Source organism: Passer domesticus, chromosome 1 (genome assembly GCF_036417665.1).
Source record: "Passer domesticus isolate bPasDom1 chromosome 1, bPasDom1.hap1, whole genome shotgun sequence".
Classification (NCBI taxonomy): Eukaryota; Metazoa; Chordata; class Aves; order Passeriformes; family Passeridae; genus Passer; species Passer domesticus.
In genome coordinates, this window is record NC_087474.1 from 7,875,484 (window position 1) to 7,901,280 (window position 25,797).

At 42.8% G+C, this 25,797-nt stretch overlaps 1 protein-coding gene across 1 annotated transcript; it reads left to right on the forward strand.

Moving 5' to 3' along the window:
* The first annotated feature begins 3,280 nt into the window (after positions 1 to 3,280).
* NOM1 (nucleolar protein with MIF4G domain 1) lies at positions 3,281 to 17,833 on the forward strand. Its single transcript, XM_064435504.1, has 11 exons — positions 3,281 to 4,268; positions 5,047 to 5,171; positions 6,101 to 6,296; positions 8,131 to 8,454; positions 8,932 to 9,042; positions 9,861 to 10,028; positions 10,630 to 10,751; positions 14,483 to 14,615; positions 14,977 to 15,108; positions 15,819 to 15,928; positions 16,807 to 17,833. The coding sequence occupies exons 1-11, from the start codon at positions 3,297 to 3,299 to the stop codon at positions 16,982 to 16,984; spliced, it is 2,571 nt and encodes an 856-aa protein (XP_064291574.1). The 5' UTR covers positions 3,281 to 3,296; the 3' UTR covers positions 16,985 to 17,833.
* Positions 17,834 to 25,797: the final 7,964 nt, after the last annotated feature.

Genomic DNA, 25,797 nt, shown 5'->3' on the forward strand with positions numbered 1-25,797 from the left:
ACACATTTTACAAAAGTAACATGCCTATTTTCACCCAAATTTGGAATTATGGGTTTTAGCAAAATACAAGCTCTTCACATTTTGCTTTGTGACATGAATTGTTGAAGAAGCAAATAATGGCATTTTCTCTCTTTGAAGATACATGAAATTTGCCATTATTGGAAAGCTCTCTTTCCCTGACTAACAAATTACATTATTAGACACAGGGAAGATGCAAATCTTAGGGTTCTAAAAGCACCTAACATTTTCTCAAATTATATTCAGCTGTATTTATCTTGCATTCTGGCATGCTGCTGGATTACCATTATCAATAAATCTATAAATAGGATGCAAAATGCATGTGAGCTGTCTGTGCATGAATAAAGAGTGGCCTGGCAATAAATTACAACATAATATATAGTTGAAAATGTAGCAAAAGGAATGCCTTGACAAATCAATGCAACATATTTTGTCAGTGAGGATGAAAGATTCATTATGCATCAGCCTTGAGAAAGCTGAATTTCTGAGGCATGGGTCACCTAGGACATATGATGTAATCAGAGAATATGGAAACATGCATAGAAAGACAAAAATAATCTTCTGAGTAATAAAGCCCTATTAAATTGTCAGGTAAAATGTAAGTCCTGTGCAGTACTTCATTGTCCAAAAGAGGTCAGGAGTGCCACAACAAACAAAATGAAACCTGACTTCCTCTGGATTTGGCCCCCACAGCAGGTTCAAGACCAGCTCTTTTTCTGAAACTGGCTCATGTGTGCTGGCTTTCATTTGTGTTTTTCTCATGTCTGCTAATGTCTAGGCTCATCTTGAGGCTCTTTGTACAGCCAAGAAATTCTTTCCTCTGCCCAGTTTTCAATGAAACTTGGGAAAATTCAGTGTTTTGTGGAACTCCAGTCATCTGCCAGACATAACTGGCACAACCCCAGCAGGCTCCATAATCCTGGAGCACAGCAGAGACTAAAAATAAGACTGACCAATTGGTTTTCCTGCTGACAGCAGCAAACTGCCATGGGACACTTAATTTCCTCTGATCACATGGATGACAGACAAGCTGTCACCAGCTGTGCAGAGCCAGAAGGATGCATGCCTGTGGCAGGGACACAAGCCCCAGCAGTGGCATCACCTTGTCCTGAACACTGATGAGGGTGGAAATGCCCCAAGAGAAGTTGGCACCAGTCACAGAATCCCAGAATGGGTCAGGGCGGAAGGGACCACAATGGGTCATCTGGGCCAACCTCCCTGCTCAAGCAGGGTTATCCCAGAGCACAGGATTGCATCCAGATGCTTCTGGAATTCCTGCAGTAAGGGAGACTCCACATCCTCTCTGTGCAATCTGTTCCAGTGTATGGTCACCCACACAACAGTCCTTCATCATGTTTAGGTGGAACTTCTGTGTATCAGTTCCTGCCCATTGCCCCTCTGTTGCTTGGTACCACTGAGAAGAGGTCCATCCTCTTGGTCCATCCTCTTGGCACTCTCCCATAGACATTTATATGCATTAATGAGGTCCCCTCTCAGCCATCTCTTTCAGAGGTCAAACAGGCCCTGCTCCCTCAGCCTTTTCTCATAAGGGAGATGCTCCAGTCCCTTAATCTTCTTTGTACCTTCCACTGGATTTGCTCCAGGAGCTCCATGTCTCTCTTGTCCTGAGGAGCCCAGAGCTGCACACAGCATTCCAGATGTGCCTCACAAGAGCTGAATACTGAGGCAGCATCACTCCCCTGATCTGCTGGCAGTGCCCTTCTCTCGGGGTTTTCTCTCTAGGTGAGATGATCCCAAGGTGTGTTAAAAGTTTCTTTTCCCCAACCCAGCTGTCCAAGAAGAAATCAGGAGTCTTCAGCTGTCGTTCTCAAGGTTGTTTATTATTTCTTATCTAAAACATTTTCTGTCTGGCCTGCCAAGTTCTGTTCAGCAGGTCAGTCTGAGGCACACTCCCCGCCCATGGGGCTGGTGTTGTCTTTTATACTACAAACTATATATTTGATATTTACAGTTATTTTCCAATACCTATCATGTATATTAGACAGTGACTTTCTACTCTAAACCAATCCCAAAATGCTAGCATCACCAAGAAGATGGAGGCTAGGAAGAAGGAAGAAGGACAGGACAACGCCCAAATCTTGTCCCTAGACCCCCATAGTGAAATTCTTCAAAATTCCACCTTTCTCCCTGTGACAACTACTGTTATGCTACTTAAACTTTTGTGACTTGTAATTCTGCATATAAGGTTGGTGATTTGCTGCATGGGTCAAACTCAAAGCCACAGGTGTCTTTGGCTTCCTGCCAGGGTCTCCAAACCCCTGCCAGGATTTTGGCACCCAGAGCATCCGGAGGGATGTCCTGAGTTCCAACACCCTTCCGAATACATTTGAGGATCCCATGGCTTTCTTGGCCACAAGGAAACACGGGTGACTCATGAACAGCTTGCCATCCATCAGCCCCCCCAAGTTCCTCTACAGAAGACCATGGACATGGATGCTGGCTCTGGCACACTCAGGAACAGATACCTGAGCTTTTGGCGCTGTTGGAAAGGGCTTAAAATGTGGGTCTCGGCAGGTGGAGGAGTGGCCAGGGGCTGGTGTCCCTCTGCTCCTCAAAAGACGTCAGTGAGAGCTTCGTGCCCCATGGGAGCCTTGTGATCACAGCCAAGGCAAATCGCTCCAGTCCCTGGTGTCAGAGGGACAAGCCTTGCATTTTTTCCTGGATCATGTCTAAAAATGGGCAACAAAGCTGGTGAAGGGTCTGTAGCATAAATCCTTCAAGAAGTGGCTGAGGGAGCTGGGGTTGTTTAGCCTGGAGAAAAGGGTTTAGGAGTGACCTTATCACTCTCTACATTCCATGAAAGGAGGCTGTAGCCAGGTCGGGATCTTCTCCCAGGACAAGTGATAGGACGAGGGGACACAGCCTCAAACTGCGACACAGGATGTTCAGGTTGGACATTAGGAGAAATTTCTCCACAGAAAGAGTTACTGGAATGGACTGCCCACTGCCCAGAGACGTGGTGGAGTCCTGGTCCCCGGAGGTTTTCTTAAGCACTGTACTTAATGCCACGGTCTAGTTGCCGTGATGCTGTTCGGCCATAGGTTGGACTCGATGATCTCAGAGGTATTTTCCAACCTAATTTACTCTATGATTCTGTGATTCTTAAACAGATACGCACAAACGAGGGCATCCCTGCCCCTGAAGCGGCACTCCAGGGTCCCGGCCCCTCAGAGCTGCCACCGCCCGCGCCCAGCAGGGGGCGCTGTGCCCGGCATGGCTGCCGCGCGCCGGAAGCGCCGGCCCGGCCCCTCTCCAAGATGGCGGCGCCCAGGCGCGGTGTGGCTGCGGGCAGGGCGAAGCGGGGGGCGGCCGCCCGCGCCCGCCGCGGCGGGAAACTGGACCGGCTGCGGCAGGCGGTGCAGGAATACGTGCAGGCGGCCGGCGGCCAGCCGCCGCTGGCCCTGCTCAAAGACTCGGAGAGGTACAATCGCAGGAGCCGCCGGGACGCCAGGAAGGAGAAGCGCAGACTGAAGCGGAGCCGCCGCCGCCGGCTCCAACGCGGGGAGCTGGTGGAGGATCCCACCGCCCCGGCCAAGCCTGCTCCAGCCAAGCCGGCCCCGGCTAAACCTGCTCCGGCCAAGCCTGCTCCAGCCAAGCCGGCCCCGGCTAAACCTGCTCCGGCCAAGCCGGCCCAAGCCAAGCCGGCGCAGGCCCGCCCCGGAGCCCCGGCTTCGCCCGCCGCAGGGAAGCAGCGGCCCAGGCCGGTGTCGGCACCGGCATCCACAGCCCTTGAGGCTCCCTCCGCCGCCGCAGCCACCTCGGCGCGGAAACGGGCCCTGCTGGAAGCCAACGAGGAGGAGGAGAAGGAGATCCGGCGGCTGGAGCGGCAGCTGGGGCTCGGGAAGCGGCGCAAGAAGCAGGAGGGGCCCGCGGGCGAGCGGCTGCCGCAGAGCTTCCTGCGGGACGGGCTGGGCTACGTGCTGGGGGCGCTGGGCACGCGGGCCGGGCTCAGCCGGCTCTGCGAGAGCAGCGACGAGGAGGAGCCGCAGCAGAGCGAGCCGGGGCCGCGGGAGCGCCCGCCGGGGAAGGAGGAGGACGAGGAGGATGGCGAGGATGATGAGGATGGCGAGGACGAAGAGGATGAGGAGGCTCAAGAAGACGCCTCAGAGCCCTCCGAGGCGGATGACGGGGAAGGAGACTGGGAGAGCGAGAGCTCGTCCCCTGAGGACGGCGGAGTGCCGGAGGCCAGCGAGCCCTCGAGCGAGGAGGAGGAGGAGGAGGAGGCAGAGGTAGGATGTTCCCCTCAGTTAGCACAGAGCTGCTGCCCAAAGCACATCCCACAAGCTGAACCTAGAGCAGAGTTGTATCGCTGTTAAGCCCAGGTGTTCGCTGTCCAGTCGGGCCACGTGGAGTGATGTCCTGGTTCTAAACAGCCGGGCCCAGCGACACTGTTGATGGATTTTCCAGGTGCTGGAGACACTTGTTAGACGTGGAGGGAGAGTTCCCGAGTCAGGCGGGTGGCAGAGAGTACGCTACAGCACAAGGCGTGTGGGAGTTGTGTGTGAAATCTGCAAATAAAAGGAGCTGCCCTGGCTTTAGAGTGTAAAAATGTGATCTAGCCCTTCTGCAGAGAGAGTTTGTGTTGAAATCAGCAGCGGTTACACACTGAAATGTGAACAATCTCAGAGGTTTGCCAGTATTAGATCTTGTTGAATGGGTGGAGGAGAGGAGGTCACACTTAGCATTTAGCCTTCATGGGCCTAAATAAAACTTGAGTAAAACCAAGACTTAAGATGCCAGGTTTTAATGACCATAACTTAAAGTTAGGGAAGAGAGGCTTTGCTGTTGTCAAGTTTGTCATAAAAGTTAATTTTTTACCTTCTTCTTTTCTTCATGATGATCCTTTGGTGTTGATTATTTAATGGTATAAAATATATTGATATATTTATAAATATAGGGATATATTTATCCCTAAAAGTTTGGCACTTTAATCTTAAATAGAAATGTATATTTGTGTTCAAGTGTTTAAGATACTGATCTCAGCTGTTACCTTGTTTTCCTCCTAAGAGTGATAATCACGGTGGTACAAAGTATGTTCCTCCTCAAATAAGGAAAGCACAGGAGACACTAGATGACAAGAAAAGAGAAGAATTGGGAAGACTGAAGAAAATGGTGAATGGCCTCATTAATAGGTACTGTAATGAGGAAAGTCATTAATCTTTCTGGATCAATGTGACAATGCTCATCATTCAAGCCCAGGTGGCAAGGATATGACTTTTCTCTTCACAAACTGATTTAAAGTTGGCAATCATGTCTGCTATTGTTAAGAATAATTATCTTTATTGGTATAAATTCTTCAAAGTTAGTCATTATAGATGTTGAAAAATCTAGAAAATAAATTTAACATTGGGCTGGATTCCACACAGCAGTTCCCTGCAAGTGCTAGGTATAATTCACTAAGTGTCAGTTGGAGTATGCTTATTAAAAAAAACTCAGAAGAAAACAGGTTTTGATTTGTTTTGGGGTTTTTTTAATAAATTAAATTTCTCCAACATTACAACTGAGGAGGAGCAGCCCTTCCTAGGTTAAAGTACTGCAGAATAGAAAAAGTAATTAATGTTCATTTCAATTTTAGGGTATTTTTAAAATCAGAAATCTATTGGCAATTTTCATCTGTTACCTGTAAAACATAGACTGGAGTTTGCTCAGTCATTTGAAATTTGATATACAATATATGTTAAAGTATAAATTATTTTCATACTTAACTTCCTCAAAGACTGTGATGTGCCACAGTTAAAACTGCTAAAACCAGTCTCTTTTTGTAATAAATCTGTTAGTGTGACAGTAAGCAGATTGACAGTGCTTTGTAAATCCTGTTGTTAACATGTTTTTTACATGGATTCTTTTTAAACTACACTAGAATTAAGGTACTAGACTTTTTTAACTTAGTAAACACAGAAAAATGCAAAGGTTCTTTCCAGTCATCTTATCAATCTTCAATCTTTTCTTCTTAAGTCAAACTAGTTTCTCTAAAAAGGATGGCTGTTTGTTGGGTGAACTGAAGATTGTGGAACCATGTAAGGAGAATAAAGAGTGAACATTGGATTTTGTTTCTCCATAGGCTGAGTGAACCAAATTTGTCCTCCATCAGTGGACAGATGGAAGAGCTCTACATGGCCAACAGCAGAAAGGACATGAATGACACCCTGACAGACATTCTGATGAATGCCTGTGTTACTGCAGTTGCCATGCCTGCAAGGCTCGTGATGGAGCACGTCCTTCTGGTCAGCATCCTTCACCATAATGTGGGAATTGAGGTAATCCTTGTGCTCAGGACAAATTTTGTTTAATAATGCCTACTGTAGGGTGTTTTCCTTGACATTTTGTTTGAATTGCCTTGTAATTTTTAACTGTGTGGCACTAACAAGCATCTTTAGTTGAGTTTCATCAGTATTTTGTGGCTTCCACAAGTGAAAAGGTCCAAGCATTCTTCTTGTCTCTCTTTCTGCATTAGTTCTTGGGACAGTGTTTGCAAGGCTTCTACAAGTGAAAGGGTCTAAGTCCATTGCTTTATCTGATTTTATTTCCTCCATGAGTTACCACTAGTCAGTTATAAACCCATCATTTTTTCATCACAATGTTTCTGCAACCAGTAATCAAAAGTTTCTAACCTTCAGCTTCTCTTCCCTTTAATTACACTAATCTGTTTCTGTTCTCATGGATACATGAGGGTATTGTTTTTGAACCATGTATATCCAGATCAGAAAAGTGTTGCAACTACAGGGATCCTTTTACAGTGGTGGATAAACTTACTTTCTAAGCAAATCATATGTCAGTGGAATTAAGTAGTTATAACATGGAGTATGAAAAACTTCAAAAAACATGGCAATTTTTGGAGGGGATTTTGTTTTGTGTTTTTTACTGATGAATGAGATAAAATCCCTCTTTCCCAAGCTGATGCTGAAGCTCCTGATATCAAAGGGAATATTTTAGCTAATTTCACTTAAATGTGTGTCAGGAAACAAAGTTGTTCAACAGTATGTTCTTATTAGACTCCTCTTTTTTCTTCCCCCCACATCTCAATGCAGAAGATGTATTAATGCAAGTTTTTCAGTTTGTCATACTGTGGCCTGAATGCTGGCTCTGAAACCATATTAAATATCAGATGGATGCAATTAAAGCAGCTTTCTCCATGTAGCCTTGACATTAAACTTTTATTTTGTCCCTCTTTGCTGCTTGAAAGGCAGTTCTGACTGCAAATACAATGTTTCTGTAAAATAAATCTACAATGTGCATTACATGAAAGTGTGACAGTACAGCTGCACTGAAGATTAGGTTGGGCAATGCAGAAGTTGCCCTGTGTTTATAAATTTGTGCAGCCATTGGACAGTTAACACCCAAGCTGGGTCAGTACTGCTGCTGGGACTTCTGGTTTTCTTGAGGTCAGCAGATTTTAACACAATAATAATGGGTGAAGGTTTTACTTAGCAGCAATGTATTCATTACCTCCCTGTGTTTTAGAGCCTGTAGGCTTTCTAATCCCAGCCTTTAGCATCAGTTCTCTCTTCAGAAATAAATATATTCCAAAATTTCTTTTCCAGCTCTACTGTTGACAAACGTCTAAGAATTATCCCCACTTCAAAAGCAGCTTCACCTTATGCTCAGCAACTGTGAAAACTTGGTATTTTGGGGATTTTTTCACAATATTGTTTTTTATCCTTCTACTAAGGATTTTGTTCTGGAATGTGTTTGCTTTTTGACATGCAGCTTTTCCTGGATGAATGACTAGCAGTAACAGCGTGCTGGTCTGACAGCTGGGAAGATGCTAAAATGTGTCCATGAATATTATGTAAATAAATGCTGGTGTATGTGTACAGTCTGTTCATAATACTTGTTTTTCTTGCACAGGCTTTGAAAAGCAACTCAATGTCAAATGTGAGGTGTAAATAACATAGACTTCTACAAAAATGTCACACCATTTAAATATTTATGTATGTAAATGTAGAACATCCCTATTGGTTGAAAGGAGCAACAGTATTTCTTTAAAATTAATAGTGGCAGTGACCCAAAAATGGGTTTTACAGATGTCTGTAAAATCTACCTAGAGTTAACTGCTGGATATTTTTTTCCTCTTAATGGAATTGTTGCCAGGTTGGTGCTCACTTTTTGGAAGCCGTGGTGAAGAAATTTGATGAACTCTGTAAAAGTGATGCTGAAGGGAAGGAATGTGAAAATCTGCTTGCCTTGATTGCTCATCTGTATAACTTCCATGTGGTTCATTGCCTGCTGATCTTTGATATTCTGAAAAAGCTTGTTAGCACTTTCACTGAAAAAGAGATTGAGCTGATTTTGTTTCTTCTGAAAAATGTGGGCTTTTCCTTAAGAAAAGATGATGCATTGGCTTTGAAAGAACTGATCACTGAAGCCCAGAAGAAAGCAAGCACAGCAGAGAAGAAATTCCAGGATCAGACTCGGGTATGTGTTTGTTCTAAAGATTTCATATTCTCAACAGCCTGTAATAAGTACCTGGATACATAGTTTAATTTACAGAAACGTTTTCTGCTGCATTCTATTCAGGTTCTAAATTACCATTAGGGTGACATTCAGTTTTTTGCATTCTTCTTGTCTGTCTTTCTGCATTACTTCTTAGGACACTGATGCCAAAATGCTCATGATGGGTGGGACAGGACTAGTTTGTGTCTTATGCAATGGACAGTTTTTCTGTTTCGTGATACTTTGTACACTTCAGAAAATAGTCAGGTGCTTAGCAAATGAAGCTTGTACACAAATTAATGTAATAGGAATTCAAGTAAACATGTTGTATTTAAATTTTTGTGTATATTGGCAGCTGAGCTGCTTATTCTCACAGAATAGTAATTTCAAAGTACACTCTTGTACTTTATATGATAAACCCACAGCTTAGAATGTACAGAACTGTTTCTTTTCCCATAGGTTCGGTTCATGCTGGAGACTATGCTGGCACTTAGGAACAATGACATGCGCAAGATCCCTGGCTATGATCCCGAGCCCGTGGAAAGACTCCGCAAATTGCAGAGAGCACTGGTGAGAGCTTTCTTGGCTGGTGTAGCCTTCTTACTCTTAATCCAGGAGTAATTATTTGTATTGGATGTCAGCTTTCTTGGGGAGTTTTTGTTAGTGTTTTTTTGCTGTTGTTGTTTTTTTTTTGGGTTTGTTTTGTTTTTTGGGCTTTTTTTTGACAGAATGGGCAGTTTGTTTAGAACAACCCAGTATAAAAGGGATGAAAGTAATTTAGTACAGGATGTGCATATCAGCTTAAGAGGCCAGGCAAAAACAAGCTAGGTAACCTAGTTCTGTAGGATTTCCTCTCTTAAATTTTTGCAGTCTTTCTGATATGCTTCTGGATTCTATTGTTGAAAATTCTTATCTTGTTCAGAGTTTAAAATTTTTGTTATTTGAGCTGTACAATGCATAAGGCAGTTTGTTGTGTCATTTTATGTGTTCGAAAGAAAAATCATGACCAGATTGTAGGATGCTGGAGTGTCAGCATCCTCTGAATAGTAATCAAACTTTGTGATTGGAAGATGTCTACTTTTTAGATTAGTATGTCTTTTTTCAAATAAAAAACCCAAGGGCTTCTACAGCTAGATTTATACAACTTTATGCATTTAAAAAATTACACCATATAGGAAACTTGTAAATTCTTTTCAGGTTGCTGATTGAAACAAAGGTTAGGGAGGAAACATGGGAAGACCTTTATGAAGATACGAATTTATATGTTCAAAGTTTTTGTTTAAAAATAATTTTAAGCAATTAAAGTACTTGTTTTCTGTAGGAAGAGAGAAAAAAGGTCTCACATAAAAGCTTTTGTGTTGGTTTTTATTTTTGTTTTGTTATTGAAGGTTCACAGCAGTGGTTCAGGAAAAGACACCCAGCTCCGTGTGTCCCTGGAGTCTCTCCTCAGTGCCGACAAGGTCGGTCGCTGGTGGATCGTGGGGTCATCCTGGAGTGGAGCACCAATGATCAGTGATACAAAAAGCCAGGCCCAGCAAAAGCTGCACGTAGGAAAGGTAAATCCAAATTGAAAGTCTTAAGTGTTTGTGATCTCTTGAAGATTTTTTATACATGTCAGTAAGTTCATTTCAGTGCCCACGAAAAAAACTTTCATGTGCTCTTATAAGACCAAGCTTTTGGACTGTAAGTTCTGCTCTCTGTTTTTTTAAAACATTGTACTCATGTGCTTCATAAGAGCTGTTACTGTAAATATGGTATAACTTGTTTTTTCTTACCCTGTGGAATTGCTGAGGTGAAAGAAGATACTTGATTCAACAGTGGATTTCCTAGTAGGAATTCTGACAGATTGTGGTGTCTGTCTGTGGCATATATCCAAGCTGATTCCAAAAGTAATGTGATGAGATGGTCATGGTGAATTACTTATGTTAAAGAAGCATGTCTTAAAATTAATTGGCACAATTAAAGTAGATTAAAATGTATTTTCATAGTTGAAAAAGCTCTTGATGATGCCTGTGCCTCTGGACAAAAGCTCAGGACCTTTGGATTGGTGATTCATGGTTTACTGGAGAGCTTCACTGATGATGTTATTTAAGGCTGTACAGAAATAGGGTTTTTTAAGGCAAACAGAAATAAAATAGCATTTAACTTTATTTTCAGGTAAGTTCAAAAATAATGGAGCTTGCCCGTAAGCTGAGAATGAACACGGATATCAGGAGAAGTATTTTTTGTGTCTTGATGACAAGTGAAGACTTCATGGATGCCTTTGAAAAGCTTCTCAAGTAAGTACAGCCTAGTACAGAAATCAGCCCAGAACTAAAACTAGGTTGTAAATGCAGCATTTCTGGTCTGGGCTTATGAGCATTCAGATGATAATGCAATTAAAAGAAGTGCATAGCCAGGGATCCACATAGGGTAAAAGGGTAGGAGAAGGGACCAGAACCCTGGTGTAAGGTTTAATGGGGGCAGGCAGAACAGACTGGCAGTCAGAGGGAAGGAATAGCCCCTGTTGTTGTCACTCCTGCCTGTAACTGTGATTTGCAGCATCTTTTGATGTGAGGAGCCTGTGTCTTTTTGCATTGGAGCTGTGTATCCCAGCAGAGTGGATGGGAGGCTGCTGCAGCTTGTTTCCTTACAGAGGCAGACCAGAAGCCCCTGCAGAACATCTCTTGGGTTTTTTTGCTGGATTGCTGTGATTTCTGTACTATGCCATTTCTCTGACTTCTTGCCACCTTGTTAAGCCATCTCTGCCCACGCTTGCATGACCTGGTAGTGTTCTGGCACCTCCACTTCCCTCTTGCAGAATTTATTAGCTTTGGGTTTGCTTCACATGAAGAGCAGTTCCCTTACCCCTTGACAAGCAGCTCTTCAGAAGAAGATGTGATCAAGGAAGAGCTCAAACTAAGCTATTCCTTGTGTTTGCCATAATGTTATTTGTAAGTCTGTAGGAACTGGGAGGGGAGAGATCAGGCCTGAACTTTTCTGTCTCAGCCTTGTAACTCAAGGGTATTGTCTTACCAGGATGGCATGCAATTATTTAATTTGCTTACCCAACCAAAACAGACTTTGTAATAAAGTCAACTAATATTTGATTAAATGCCACTTTTGCAAAACACAGCTTGGACTTGAGACTGTGATGGAGTCATTCCAATATCTTAATATGGCCTGTTCAATTAAAAGAAATTAGCTGCTGCTGCAGCTCTTGCCAAAACCTGGCAGCTCAATTTGCAAATTGGACTTGACTCTCATCTGTGCTATTTAAGCTAGTACACAAATCTGAATACATACAGGCTTGGCAGAAAATCTCTCTGCAGGCTGCCTGGTGTGTGTTGGTGCTGATGTTTATACAGCAAACTCAAAGAGAGGAATTCTTAAATCTGCCCACATCTGGCAGAGTATAATGGAAAGTACACATAATTGTCAGTGAAGGAATTAGCTTCAGTGTGAACATGTGTTCCAGAGTGTATGGGAATTTGTACTTGTATGTTTGATGTCTCATGAGGAAGAGCATAGAAATAAATATTTTAACTGCTCTTGTTGATTCATCTGCTGCTAGTTCTGCAGCAGAGTTGAGGTGTGGTTAAAGGATAATTTAAACTATTTGAAATCTAGGGTGCTATAGTTTTTACAGTCCCTTTCCTCCTTGCTGCAGATAAAGGTATTAGTTTGAAGCCAGAACAGCTCCCTGAAGTGGCTCAGTGATTGCAGAGGTGTCAGTGAAGAGAGAGGGCTGGGAACATCACTGGTGACAAAGAGGAGAGAGTGAGCCTGGATGCTCTTCATCAGCTGAAGGGCCACACCTTCAGAAACCACAGTTTCACTCAGGAGAGAGAATGAATGCTGCTTAAGTTTGCTGGAGTTATTTTTAAAGTTATTTTGTAGACATAGAGAGTTTGAAAAACTTCACATCTCAGAAAATACTGAGCCACTCATGAAAGGCTCAGCTATCCTGTTGGAGTGAGATGTGTAATGCAGGATAACTTTGTGGCAGCAAGATTTTTCTTACAAAATGATTCTCAATTTCTTGCTAAATACTCACTACCAAAGTGAGTGTATCTACTAATATAATTTGAACTGACTTAAAGGGGTATTTAAGAGTTGCTATTTTTGATCTGAAGGCAATAATAGTCTTGGGCTTCAGCTGATGACAACTAACCTACTTGGAGGCAGGCTTCTGCTGGTTATTTGTCAATAACCTGCTTCAGAGGCAGTTATCCCCTTTACAGCAGCATCAAGATATACAAGTCCATGGGAATACTGTAACTCATTAATAATTTGATCAGTGAGGTGGCTTCACATTCTTTGTCAAAGAATATCAGTCTTATGAAATCTGCACAGGTTTATGGTGAAGCTCAGCAGTGAAAGACAGTCCAGACTCTTAAATTTTAGATGTTTAGGAGTTCTATTTCTGTGAAAAAGTGAATGTAGGGAGAAAATTGAATATCCAAGTGTTGTCACTTGGTTACAACTCTGGCAACATGAGTATTTCCTAAATAAGCCAGTCATGATAGGAGTGATGATGAACAAGTGAAAGGAGAGTGTGCCAAACTAGTGATTGCAGTGTTACTTCCCAAGTCATCTATTAAATGCAAATCTGATGGCTGAAAACCTGTATATTTGTAAAAAAAACCCAGAAAACAAAAAAAACCTTTTGTTGCTCTGAAATCAGATGGAACATGGCCGATGGGAGAGCAGGTGTGTTATGACACAGACTCAGCACTTGCTGTACTGACCCCTTTTGGAAGAGCAGACTTCTCAGTTTTTACTGCTCATTAGTCTAGAAATCATCCCAGATTTTCCTACTGTAAAATTTAAATTCTAGGGAGTTTGGGCTCAACAGCAGTGTTTTCTCTGTTAATCTGGGGTGTCTGTGGTCACATGCAATGCAGATGTCTGGAGGTGTGTACAAAGGATTGGCATCAAGTAATGACCACAGTAAGGCAAGATCCAGTGGAGTCAAACTTGGTTAGAAAGTACACTTGAGTTGCACTAATGCCCTATGAAACTTGAACTTGAAGCAATGAGAAGAATTCTGTTTGATACTTTTCAGATTCTAATATGATGCATTTTTCATTTTAATTGGTTTTAATGCTGCCAAGCATTTGGCAGCATTAGGAAGTTAAATCACAGACCAGGTGCATTGTGAGTTAGTCACCATTCCACGCCAGAGTGTCTCAGCCCTCTTTTACTCTGGTCAGCTGTTGGAGTGGGAAGGCTGCTCAGTCCTTGGCCTCCATGCTGAAGCAGCCAACATAAGATAGATACATAGATGGTGTTTTCTTCAGCTTTTCTTTTTTAAAGGTGCTTTGTAGTCACTGACTGTATCCTCTTAGGCTACTGTCAAACAGAAATTAATTTCATTTATCACATGGGATGGATTTGACCCAGAGATTTAAGAATTCATATCACCAAATAAGAAAAACATCTAAGAATATTTTCTTATCCCTACTAAGTACCACAGAAGTGAGGGGCCCTGGAAATGTTTCTCCAGATGGGCTTGCACTGATCCAAAGGCTGGTTTTCCTCCTATGATAAGTACAAGCATGAGATTATCACAATGGCACCCTACAGTTCTTGTTTCACTATTTGGCCTTTGTTTCACAGTTTAATCCTTGTAGTGGTACCTGTGGGTACAGTGCTACTGCTGGTACCTCTGTGCCCTCTCTTCTGTTCATGGAGAGCTGCAAACATGGAGTGGGATCTTTCCTTCCCTGGGCAATGATAATACTTTTATCATTCCACTTCTGTTTCTTGAGGTCTTACTTTTGCATCTCCTTTAACATCCATAATGCTTCAGCATTTCCATAGAGCCATACCAGGATACTTGTTTAGCCAACAAGCTGGAGTCCATTAGGAGTTTTAAGGACTTAATAGGTACTTTGTAACAAGTAAAACTTAATGTGATGTTTGGAGAGGTTTTAAAGTGTACTCTCAGTTGTTGGCTGTAGCTCTTACTTTGTGTCAACAAGTTTTTTCCTTACAAAATTATTCTCAATTTCTCACTAAATTTTAGGCTTGGCCTGAAAGATCAGCAGGAGAGAGAAATAGTTCATGTCATCCTTTACTGCTGCTTACAGGAGAAGACATTCAATCCCTTCTATGCATTTTTGGCTAGCAAGTTTTGTGGACATGAAAGACGATTTCAGGTAAAGACAAATCTGTTGCTTCATTGGTTTTGTGTCATGACTGTGGTTAGGAAGAATTTACTGAATACCTGGGAATGGGTGCATGCTTGTTGGGATCTTGATCCCAAGGAAAAAAATCTGCTGGTATGGCTAAGCATTCAGTAAGGCATACTCATGGTCAGATCTGAATAGGAAATTAAATGCTGAATGTTTTATTTCTTCTGTTTTATGCATTTTAAAATAATTGGAACACTCTGATCAACCATTTCTGTTAATTAAAGGAGAGCTTATAAAGAGTACAGGGTCAAAAGGTTTGTTATGTTGTTACTCAATTAAACAGCCACTTGATTTGTAGGATTATTTTTTTACCTTTGCCCCCTAGGTGACATTTCAGTTTAGTATTTGGGACAAAATCAGAGACTTAGAAAACCTCTCAGCTGCTGCCATCTCCAACTTGGTTTCACTGCTGGCTCACTTAATAAGGACAAAATCACTGCCACTTTCAGTTCTCAAGGTTGGTGTGTTTTCTTTTCAAATCCTTCTGTGTTTTCCCTGCATTTGCTAGTTCTGTGGAAGGCACATTTTTTCTGTTACTTATCTGGTACTTTCGCTGATTATGCTAAAACAAACTTGTTTTAAAATTACCAAATTGTTCCTATTGATTATAGTAATGCTGTCATCTGGGGAAGGGAACTTGTGGTGACCCAGGCATAGAGAAAGTCTACATTTCTTTATTTAGAGCAGTTGTGAGATTATTTCCTTTAGTGTATCCAGAGTTGGAACTGAGGCCCCTTCATTAGCAGGCTTTGCCAGTGATTTTTGTGCTATAGTTTTTAGCTGATGTTGTTTTTATTAGACAAAAAAGTGCTGAGTAGATTTCTTGGATTTCAGAATGGGTAGTCTACAGAATTCTATTAGAAGAGTAACTGGAATGTATTAAACAGGCAATTAAATGGATTGTGCCAGGTACTTACAAAGTATTTATCTAATTGAGAAAGGACATCTGGTATTCTGATACCAGCAGACTTCTATTCCTTAGAAGGTTCTTTGCTTTCATTATTGATTGGCTTTTGGATGCAGTCTTCTCAGGTAATTATTCTGTGCTAAACTCAAGGCTCAGTATATGCAGAGGCCAGTTGGTGTGCTAAAAGTTCTTCATTTAGGAGAGAAGACCATCTGTTTGAAATACTTGAATTAATCTAATTCTCCCTCTCTGTCTGCCAGGTAATTGAATTCAGTGAACTGGACAAACCCAAAGTCCGTTTCTTACGACAGGTATTAAGCACACTGTTAACCAAAGCAGATGAGGAAGAAATTACTGACATTTTTATGAGGTAAGTGATCACTGGCATCTCCAGAGAACTCTTGTTGAGTAGTAATTAAGAAGATAAGAAGTTTGCCTGTTTTGTTTGGAATTACACTGTGCCTTTTCCACACATCAGCCCTCCATCCCTTAAAATGTGAGCTCTATCTGGCTGGGTGGGGCCAGTGTGTCAGGTGTGTGTTGGTACAGGCTCTGATAGAGGTGCAACTGTGTTATGCAAAATAAGACTTCCAGATATTCAATGTATCATTTTGGTCATAGGATTTTCATGAGCAGAGCTCTGTAATTCTGTTTCCCTTATTGCTGTACCACCTGTGTGCAGTGGGATTCACTCTGCCAGCTGTCATTGCTAGGATGTATCTTAAAAAGGAAAAGCAAGTTATACTGAAGAGGCAAATGTTTGGGGTATTTTTAATGGTTTTGTTATCAATGTTCTCTGAAAAATCTTATTTTTTATATGGGACAGGGTTGCCTGGAGAGGCTGGGAAATTTCCATCCTTAGAGATGCTTGGGGCTTGAGTGGCTAAGACTTGCAATATCATATAAAGTTTGAAAAACTTAGGTGGTGATGTTTCAGCTGTCATGCAGCAACACAGGGAAGCTTGAACATGGAGTTTGCCTTGTTCTTTGCTGTAATGTAATTGTTTACATAAAGCAAGCCTGAGGCTGCAATATTCCATTTTATTGTTGAGGCCAGTTGTATGTCGAGTGTTTGGGCTGTTTGCCAAACCAAGGTAGACTTGGTAATTTGAAAGCTTCTTCAATAAAACTTCTTTTATAGGTTGGATTTTTTTTTTTCCTGCATCTCTATTTGAGGAAGATTATAAAATTAAGAAGCTTCTGAAACGGGGGAAGACTAAATTATATTTTTGATCTGTATCTTTACAGGATATCTGACAACCCCAAACTGGGAATGCTGCGGGAAGGCTTGAAACTCTTCCTTACCCACTTCTTACTGAAACATGCCCAAGCCCAAAAGAGTGCTGAAGAAGCTAGCATGTTAAAAGAGAGAGTGGAACTAGCAACCAAGGCTTTAGAGGCAAAAGAACCCAAATTGAAGCTATAGTTATATTTTTTTCTAATAAAACATACAGAAAAACTAAGCTGGGGTCTTTCAGACCTAAATAATTGAGAATGAGGAGAACTGTTTTACTCTAAAGGATCAATTTTCTTTATGTAAACAGTTACTTCACTCTCTGTTCTAGTTAGAGGTTTAATTGAAGGGGATACAAGGCCTTTTTGAAAAACGTAGTGTTGTGATGTCCCTTTTTGGTACAAGTGCTTCATGTTGACAGTTGTTATCTGGAGAAGAGGGTGACTTTCTCTTCTGTGATACTTTGTCAGCAGTGGTGTTCTGCATTCAGAACACCACTAGCCTTTCATTTAAAGTAATCAAAGAAGCAGCTTTAACTAAAGGCTTTTGATAAGGAACCCTGGTACTCACCTGAAGAAAGGGGCCACTAGATGGCACAAGCACCGGTGAGTCGGTTCGGGAAGAAATCGACTTTTTTCTTCAAGTGGTGGAAGTTATTTGCTAATTCTGTGAATTGATTCCCTGACTGTGGGTCAGGTAAAGATCTTCAGTTGGATTCAAAGCTGTAGCAAGCAACTTGAGGATCTGTCTTTGCCCAATTATATTGGGTTTAGAGATCACAGCATATTTTTATTACTTTTTTAGCCTGTTTTTCACAACTTTAGACTTGGAGTTGCCAAATCGCTTGTGTTAATCAGGTTTTTCTAGACATAAACAATATCATCAATATGAGTCTTAAGAAGAGAATATGTCCCTTAAGAGTTTGCTCACATTTTCATTTGGATGCTTAAAAAATAGGCACATTTCTTTCTGTAACACTCTGTAAATGGTTTGTTTCTTTTGTCACCTTACCACTACACATTAAACTGCCATTTTTCTAAATGCTTTGGTGTTTGTGTTAGCTTTACTGTGGCTGGCCTGCCAGGAAGGGAGTGACCTTAAATTGAGTGAAGAAGGGAGATTCTTTCTTGCCTAGAATTTGCATCTGTGATCTACCTGTGTTGGAGTTGTCAGCCATGTTTCTGTAGCCAGATTTGCCTCTGATGTCCAATGGGCCATTTACTTATGATGTCTCCCAGTTTGCCTTTGGTACCAATTGATCTGTCCCTGTTGGCAAAATTTAATTTTTAATCAAATTGTTAAATGTAGTATATTCTGCTTAGTCAGGTGTACTGTTTCCAGGTGGAGAAGTGCTTCCCCCAGCAGCCAAGGAACTGTTCTTTCTCACCTTTCTGAGAGGATAGGGCAAGCTTCAGAGGAAAAGGTATCCTGGGAGCAGAGACCTGCTTTCAAAATTCTGGGTTACACTAGGAAAGTAACAACAGAAGAGGTTTTTATCAAAATAACAAAGCAAGGTGCTTTTTTTCAGCCTGTTTTTTTCTGCCTGTTTTTTTTCAGCCTGTTTCATACCACTGGCAGCTTTTAAGTGTACAAAACTTAAAAACTCATCGTGATAAAATTAATTGCAATATTTTCTAGACTTCATACCAATTAATAAAGTGTGGACAGCAGCAGAATTTATGCTATTTTGGTGTTTACAAAAGTCACAATTTCAGGGGGTGTGTTAAACATCTCCCCTTACAACCAACCATGCCAAACCTTATACTTAAAGTTTGGAGTATGGACTCAGGAGAAAATCTGTGCAAGCCCCTATAATTAGCTGCTGTGGAGCACATGGAACTCTGTGAGTAAAAATTGTTCCACCTACACTGCAGCAGCCACTTAACTGCCCTTTTTGCAGGAGTTTATGTAGCCCCAGCATGTCAACATGTTGGTGTTTTAATAACACACAAATGGAAGCACATTCCTCTAGCAGGGAGGTTGAGGCAACTGCTCTGCTGGGGATAAATTTTGAGTCATCTTCCTTAACCCAAAGGTGCCAGGCTGCCTGTCCCTGCCTGGTGTGAGGGCTTTGCTTGGTGATGGGAGCTGACCAGCTTTGCTGCCAAGTGTTTTATGGGTGTGAGCATTCACTTGCTGCAGCTGCCTGAGGTGGTGCAATGCAGGTGTTGCTGTGCAATTAGAGGAGATGGTTTTAACCTTACAGTCAGGAATTACAATTGCCTTTTTTTCCCCCCTCCCATACTGAGACTTGCATGAATAATTATTTCTCCCAAAGAGCTCATATGCTTTGTTCAAAATTAGTGTTATCAGATTGTTTTGTTTCTAAAGAAAACAGATCTTACCTGCCTGGGATTTTGCATTCAGTAGATTTATGTATAAACATCATTAAAAAAAAAAAAAAACAAAAAAAAAAACACACTTTCCAAGGCAAGCAGCAGAAATACACTGCCAGCCCACAGTGCTGTAGTCACATCAATGATGGGTTTTGTGGGTGATTCTGCTCAAGTCCCATCCTCGCACTGTGATTCAGTGAGGGAATAACTCTCTGACAGAAATCTGACAATTCCAAATACTTGTGAATTCCTGAGTCTTGGATCTTGTCATATTTAACAACTTTTTTCCATGGTCCTACTGGCCAGACTGCCACAGCTTGACAGAGGTGAAGGCTGGCAGACTCTGCTGATGATGTACATAAGCATCTGCAAGCTGTTGCTTCAGTGGTCATTACATTCCAAGGATATAAAGCACGTGTGAAAAGGAAAGCAGAGAGGATTTTGTACTTATTTATATGTGCATTTATATTAAAATATATATGCATAATGTATTTTATAGGAATTCTGCATGTATGCTTCAGTGTCTAAATGTAATTATACACAATGTGTAATTTTTGTAATAATATTATTGTGTATTTTATACAGTAATATTATTGTATGTACAATAACATTATTGTATATGATACACAATGTATAATTTTTTGCATGTGTCATACTTCTAACCCAGGAGAAAAAACTTGTCCCAGCAGAGCTGGCCCTGCCAGAGTCTCTCCCCCTCCCAGCAGGGCTGTAAGGTCTCTGTGAGAGCTGCAAGACCAAATGCTGGCAGTTGCCTTCCTGCAGGACTGCACACTCCTGGCTGGGACACATTTTCCTTTGTCTGCACAGAATAAGTGTTCAATAACATACACAAAATAGAGCCCATTGAGGTTTCTCCCTGTGGAGTATTAGTCTGGCAGCCCACATCAAACCCCTGTGAGAAATGGTCCCTGATCGTTCCAGTAATGGAGATGCCACTTAAAATGTCCCAAATTCTTCCACACAGCAGGTTTGGGAGAGTTGCTACTTAATGAGAAGAAAAGGGTTTTGGATGGGTAAAAATACAATATGCTGGAAAGCCAAGGAGCTACAGTTGCAACAGTAATCCTTACTCCCAGCAGACCAGTGGAAAACCCAGTGTGATTTGCTTTAGATGCATTTAACAAAAAGCCGGATGTTTGATTTTTTAGCTGTGTAGCAGAAAATTTCAATTCCCCCTTTAAACAGCACGATCCACTCACAGCTATTATGGCAGCTTCGATTTTTGTTTTCTTTTAAGCTGGACAGCAATGTTTAAAACTTTCTCTGTTTTCTGTATCAAAATTAACAGGGCAGTGAAGTCTGGTTTTTAGCTTTGGCCGGAGTGTTGCGCTGATAAATCACACACAAGTCCTTTTGGCAGGGTTTTAACACCACACCTGAACGAGCCAAGTATCTGCAGGGCTTTTTTTTTCACTTGACATTTTTCCATTGTCCTGCACGCCGGGGATGAGGGGCTGATGTCAGTCGTGCTCCCAAGGGCTGCCCTGCCTGCTGCTAGCCAAGGTGTGCAACCCAATCCTGTGCTCAGAGCACATCTGGGATCGTTTCATTCCCATTGTTCTGCGGGTGAACTTTGCACATGAAAAGCTACAGCCCGGCAGCAGCAGCCGGTGCACCACAGAGATTTCTGCTTAATAAATATGTGAGTGGCAACTCTAATGCTCCAATTTTTGTTGCACTGATCCTAATTGCAGCTTAGTGCCCAGTTACATCCCGTGTGTGTGAGTCAATATGTGATTTTTTTCTCCTGCAGTTGATAAAGCAATTTTGTTTTCAGGAGACAATTTCATCTGTAATGTCGCTTTTAAAAGGCTGAGTGTACATTTTACCCAAGACTTTTTGAATTGGACTGATTTCAGGGATTGTAGGTAAAGATATGACTCTTTTACTATATGACACTTTTTGTGATTTCATCTCCTGGAGGAACTTTGCTTCACCCTCCAGTAAAGCATAGTTTAGCATGAGGCTTGCAGGCATGGACAACAAAGCTGTCTGTGTGAAACAGCTGTGCTATCCCCAAATTCTGGTTTGACCTGCAGCCTTGCTTTAAAGCTAATTACAGTAGCCTTCCCCTAATTGAGATGCATGCACAATTCCAAACTGGATACCACGTGGTTTCCCTAATAACACTTTAAGGAAATGAATCAAGGGTAAGCTTAGGAAGAGCCAGCTGGCATCAAAAATTCCTTAAAACTTGTGTCCTAGGACAAAACTGTTAATACACCAAAAACAGCTCACTTTGTGTGAATTGAGTGGAATTCATTTCAAAGTGAATTAAAAATGACTGAGTAATGGAGCTAGAATGAGAGGTATAGAGCAAAATTAAAGCAGAGACCATTTTTGAATTGTTCCTTAATAGTCTTTTATCAGTTACAGTGAAATGGTTGTTTCATTTTCGTAAGTGAAAGATTTCCAAGCATTACACATTTTTCATTAAAAACTCCATTATGGACCTTTTACTGTTCAGATGATAAGAGTACCCTCAAATCTCTCCTGGGTGCACAGGCCCTCATGGCTCTGGTGAGGAATAGCAGGGAATATTGTTGGAGGCACTGAAGTTCACTGGGGAGCAGCCACTGGTTACAGCCAGGGAACAGAACAGTATATTTTTCTAATACAGAGACAATAACCCAAGATATGCTTGGTGTCACCTTGAGGAAAAATAAAGTCACCTTGATTGCATTTTCTAGACTTGCATCTTCAAAAAGTTATCTTTCCTCCTCAGCCAAAGCCTTAGATTCTGAATGGAATTTTTTTTCCTTACTCTGAAGTTCAACTCACCCTTAAAATATTGGCTGGTTGGTATTTACTTTACAAATTTCCCTACCTAAATGGTTTGAAACTGTGTGTTGGTCCCTTGGGGATATTTATTATGCCAGGGATTATGCAGGTACTGTCAGGGATGAGGAAACAGTGCAGAAAGGCAGGGACAGCACCTGAACTGTTCCTGTGATGGTAAAAGCTGTGGAGGGAGGCTCTAGGGAGCTCTTCACCAGCACTTCAGAGCTTGAGCAGAAGACAATAAATCAACTCAAAAGCTGCTGTGAGTTTTGAATCAGTTGAAATCTCTTATCTCTGCTCTGAAACCCGTGTGAGAATCAGATCTGGAGAGACCCTGGACCCACCCATGCTTCTGGGCTGCCTGGTTCTTGGGAAGCCTCACACCGGGGTTGTGAGTTTAAGGAGCCTTTAGACTGCTAAGAACTGGAGAAGCAAAGGGTTTTGGCAGGTTTTTGACACCCTCACTGTCTGAAGCTGAGTAACACCTTCCCCGAAATGGCCTCCAGGGAGCAGCCAGGGCTGCCCAGGGCTGGCTTGGAGCTGTCAGAGGCACAGGAGTAACAGGTTTTGCAGAAGAGCACATTTATGACTTTTCAACGTTATCCCTTTTTCATCTGCTACCAAAATCTACCCTCTAATCTAACCTGTAGATGTAATTATCAGTCCTAGAGATGAAGATTTGGAGGAATAAAAGAGTGAGGGGTTCAGGCATCTTGCCATCCATAGCTGATGAAAGAGTTTTCTTCCTCCCACCCCAAAGCCAGAGGAACCCATGAGGTTTTGGGTTACTGCAGGAGTGGCACATTTCAGAGGCACAGACAGGGCATCTCTCCTCTGCTAAAACCTCCACCATGGGCTTTCCATCACCTGAAACCTGTGTTACACTGAGTGGAATCTGAGCACAGGCTGAAGAGTGAAAATGAGAATAAAATGCAGAGGTTTTATTACAGCAAACCACACACTTAGATAGCAGTTAGTCCATCTCCTCCACTGTCATTTATTGAGGTTCCCAAGACACACAAATAGGCAAAACAAGGTGTGAAGACCAGCCATTTCTGAGGTGGAGGCTCAAGAAGGGTGAAGTAGCTTGCACACAATGTCTAAGCAAGTCACCTGCAGAACAGCTGAGTGCCCTGATGCTCTGAGCAGAGTGTAGGGGCAGCAGATCACTGCCTCACATCACCCAAATCTGCTTCTCCCAGCACCCCCGCTCACCCTCACAACACCATGTGAAATGCTGTTGAACAGCTTAAAAATCCTCAGGCTGTGGTGAACTTGGCCCTTCAGAAAAGCCAGGGAGGAATGAAGAGAGAGAAGAGATCCCTGAAGGAGGATGAGAGCTGCAGCAGGAGCTGGGAAGGGAGAAGGAGACAGCACAGACAACGGGAGCCACTGGCTGATGCTGCTGAAGTGTCATCTTAATTACCCCTGGCAAAAGAACAGTGATTAACATCGATGACTGTGGACAACCTTTATGTAATTACTCATTAACATTTCTAAAATTGCACCTAGCTGCTACAGCAATACATGCTTTATAGATCTATCATTTTGAAGTCCAGAAAGAATCATTAGATGGTCTAGGCAGGCCCCAGCACTCTGCCAGCCACTATTACACTGCAGAAATCAGCCCTGCTTGGCTCCCACGTCCTTTCCAGAAAGGCCATCCAGGGATACCAAGCAATGGACAATCTGCCCCATCCCTTGAGGTGTTCTAAATTGAGGTCACTCCCCTGCCCCAGCCTGACATCAAAATCCACGCTGGCTGCTCTTTTTTTGGTTATTATTTATGGAAATGGTACCCACAGCCAAGCAGGGCTGGATGGGGACAGGAATTCTCTGTCCCCATCTCCTCTGTGCGGGAAGAGAGGAGGCAGCTGGATCAGGAACTTCTACATTGTGCATCCATACTCCCTTCAGACAGGAGTCCCACCTGCCAAAGGGTGCCATTGGCCAAGAACATTAGCAGAAGTCCAATGAATAATAATTTAAAATAGTGGATTAATTAGAGGAAATTGTGATCTGCTTGCAAATATCCTGCAGGTAGTAAAATGGAGCTAAGCCTTGCAGCTACAAATCCATTGCAAGCCACTGCCTCTGCTGAGTTTTACTAGAGGAAAACATCTTTGTTCCTTACCCATTTTAGAGACCAGTCCCAGTTAGACTAATTCAGCAAAATGCAGGGTTTTTTTTGAAAAGGAAGAGGAAAACCAAATTTTATAGTAGCTTGTGATCAGAGAAAGCCCACTCTGATTTCCTGCATGTTGCAGGTGATCCCATTTCCATACAGGCACTTCCATTTCCATCCAAGAGTTAGTTAAATTAAAGTTCTTCTGTCCTCAGAGTAGGGAGAAAACAGTAAATACCTCATGGATCTACTGCCCTTGTAGAGAACTGCTTGGAAGAGACATTACACAATCCTCAAGGCAAGAAAAATGAAGCAAAAAGTCCCAGAAAAGAAAAAAACACCTCTTCTTAATTTGTAGCAACCTCAATCCACTGTTGGTGTGATTCTGGTTGCATGAGTATTGGTGAAAAATAAAAAATCTCTGTCACAGTTGCTGAGTAATTCTCAGAGAAATGTGCAGTTGGTATTTAACTCTGGCCAGACCAGACCTGACCATTTTTGGGGGGCATTTTTGGGGTAATTTGGTCACTACACAACACCCAAGGGAGACTAAGGAGCTTGGGAGCTTCATCCCTCCCACTGTTTGTCCCGTGTGTTGTTCCTGGGATTCAAGCAGCCCACCAAGAAGCTCCCAGCACATGACAGGAATTTACAAATTCTGTTCCTGCTTTCACAGCTGAAGCCCGGTGTGGTTATCTCGGCACCCACAGCGCTCAAGGGGAAATTTGGGAAAGGAAGAAGGGCATCTGCAATAAGATTCACTGTCCTGGGGGATCTCTGGTGTCACCTGGAAAGCCTTGGTGTAGCTCCCCGGCTGAGGAATCCGAGCTGGGACAGGAACCAGGCTGGAAGGGAACGCGGGCACACAGTGCCAGCCCTCCCAGCGTGTCCAGCCCCGCAGGCACCAAGGGAAGAGTGTGAGAGGAGGAGACAGAGCGGCTAAAGAGCTGGGAAAATCACTGAGAAATAGAACATTAATGTCTTAGTATGGGATGGACGTAACAGTTTGGACTCCCGAAATAATCAATAGTCTTTCTGCTAGCGGTGTATTTCATTCGCAGCAGTTTCACGGAGAGTTTAGGGAGATTATATATTTATGGTTTCCCATTTGAAAGACTTTTAGCAGGTTTACCTCGAACATATGGATCCTGTTTTGGTTCTTTTGTTTTAGCACTTAATGCTTGTGAAATTGCCAGTTAATGACATCCATGCCTAAACCATGTTGCTTTTTAAAGTAAAATGCCTACCAAAGGTCCGCGTTCATACTTACCACTTCTCAAGTACAGCAATGAAAATTTTAAGAGGTTTGTTACCTACTGCGCCTGGGGAGGGAGCAGACCGAATAATGAAATTACAATAGGAGTTTAGATTGAAGCCCTGCCTGTGCTGGGTCTTGAGGCAGCGCCGCCCCACCAACACCAGCGGGGGGATGCTCGGGCAGGGGTGCGGGGAGGTCGGTGCGGGGGGAGGCAGGGTGAGGGTGCGGGGGTGCTGCGGGATGCGGGGACACCCCGGAGCTGCTGCGGGCTCAGCAGGCAGCAGTGCCGCTGGCTGGGCTGGCCTGTGCCCCACAGCGGGGTCCCTCGGGTGCCTCCCGGCCGGGCCCCCCCGGGCTCCGGGAGCGCGGAGCGTGCGGCACGCGTGAGCGGCCCCGCTGATCACCCCGAGCCTTGATTGCCCCGCACGTGCTCTTCAAAAGAGCGTGGGAAATCCTGATTAAAAGGCTTTTCTCCCCCGTTGGG

What these genes read in the sequence shown, in the direction of transcription:
- NOM1 (XM_064435504.1), top strand. Translation starts at nt 3,297, where the DNA reads ATGGCGGCGCCCAGGCGCGGTGTGGCTGCGGGCAGGGCGAAGCGGGGG. An exon ending in AGGAGGAGGAGGAGGCAGAG is followed by an intron (nt 4,269 to 5,046) that starts GTAGGATGTTCC and finishes TTTCCTCCTAAG; the next exon opens with AGTGATAATCACGGTGGTAC. An exon ending in ATTACTGACATTTTTATGAG is followed by an intron (nt 15,929 to 16,806) that starts GTAAGTGATCAC and finishes GTATCTTTACAG; the next exon opens with GATATCTGACAACCCCAAAC.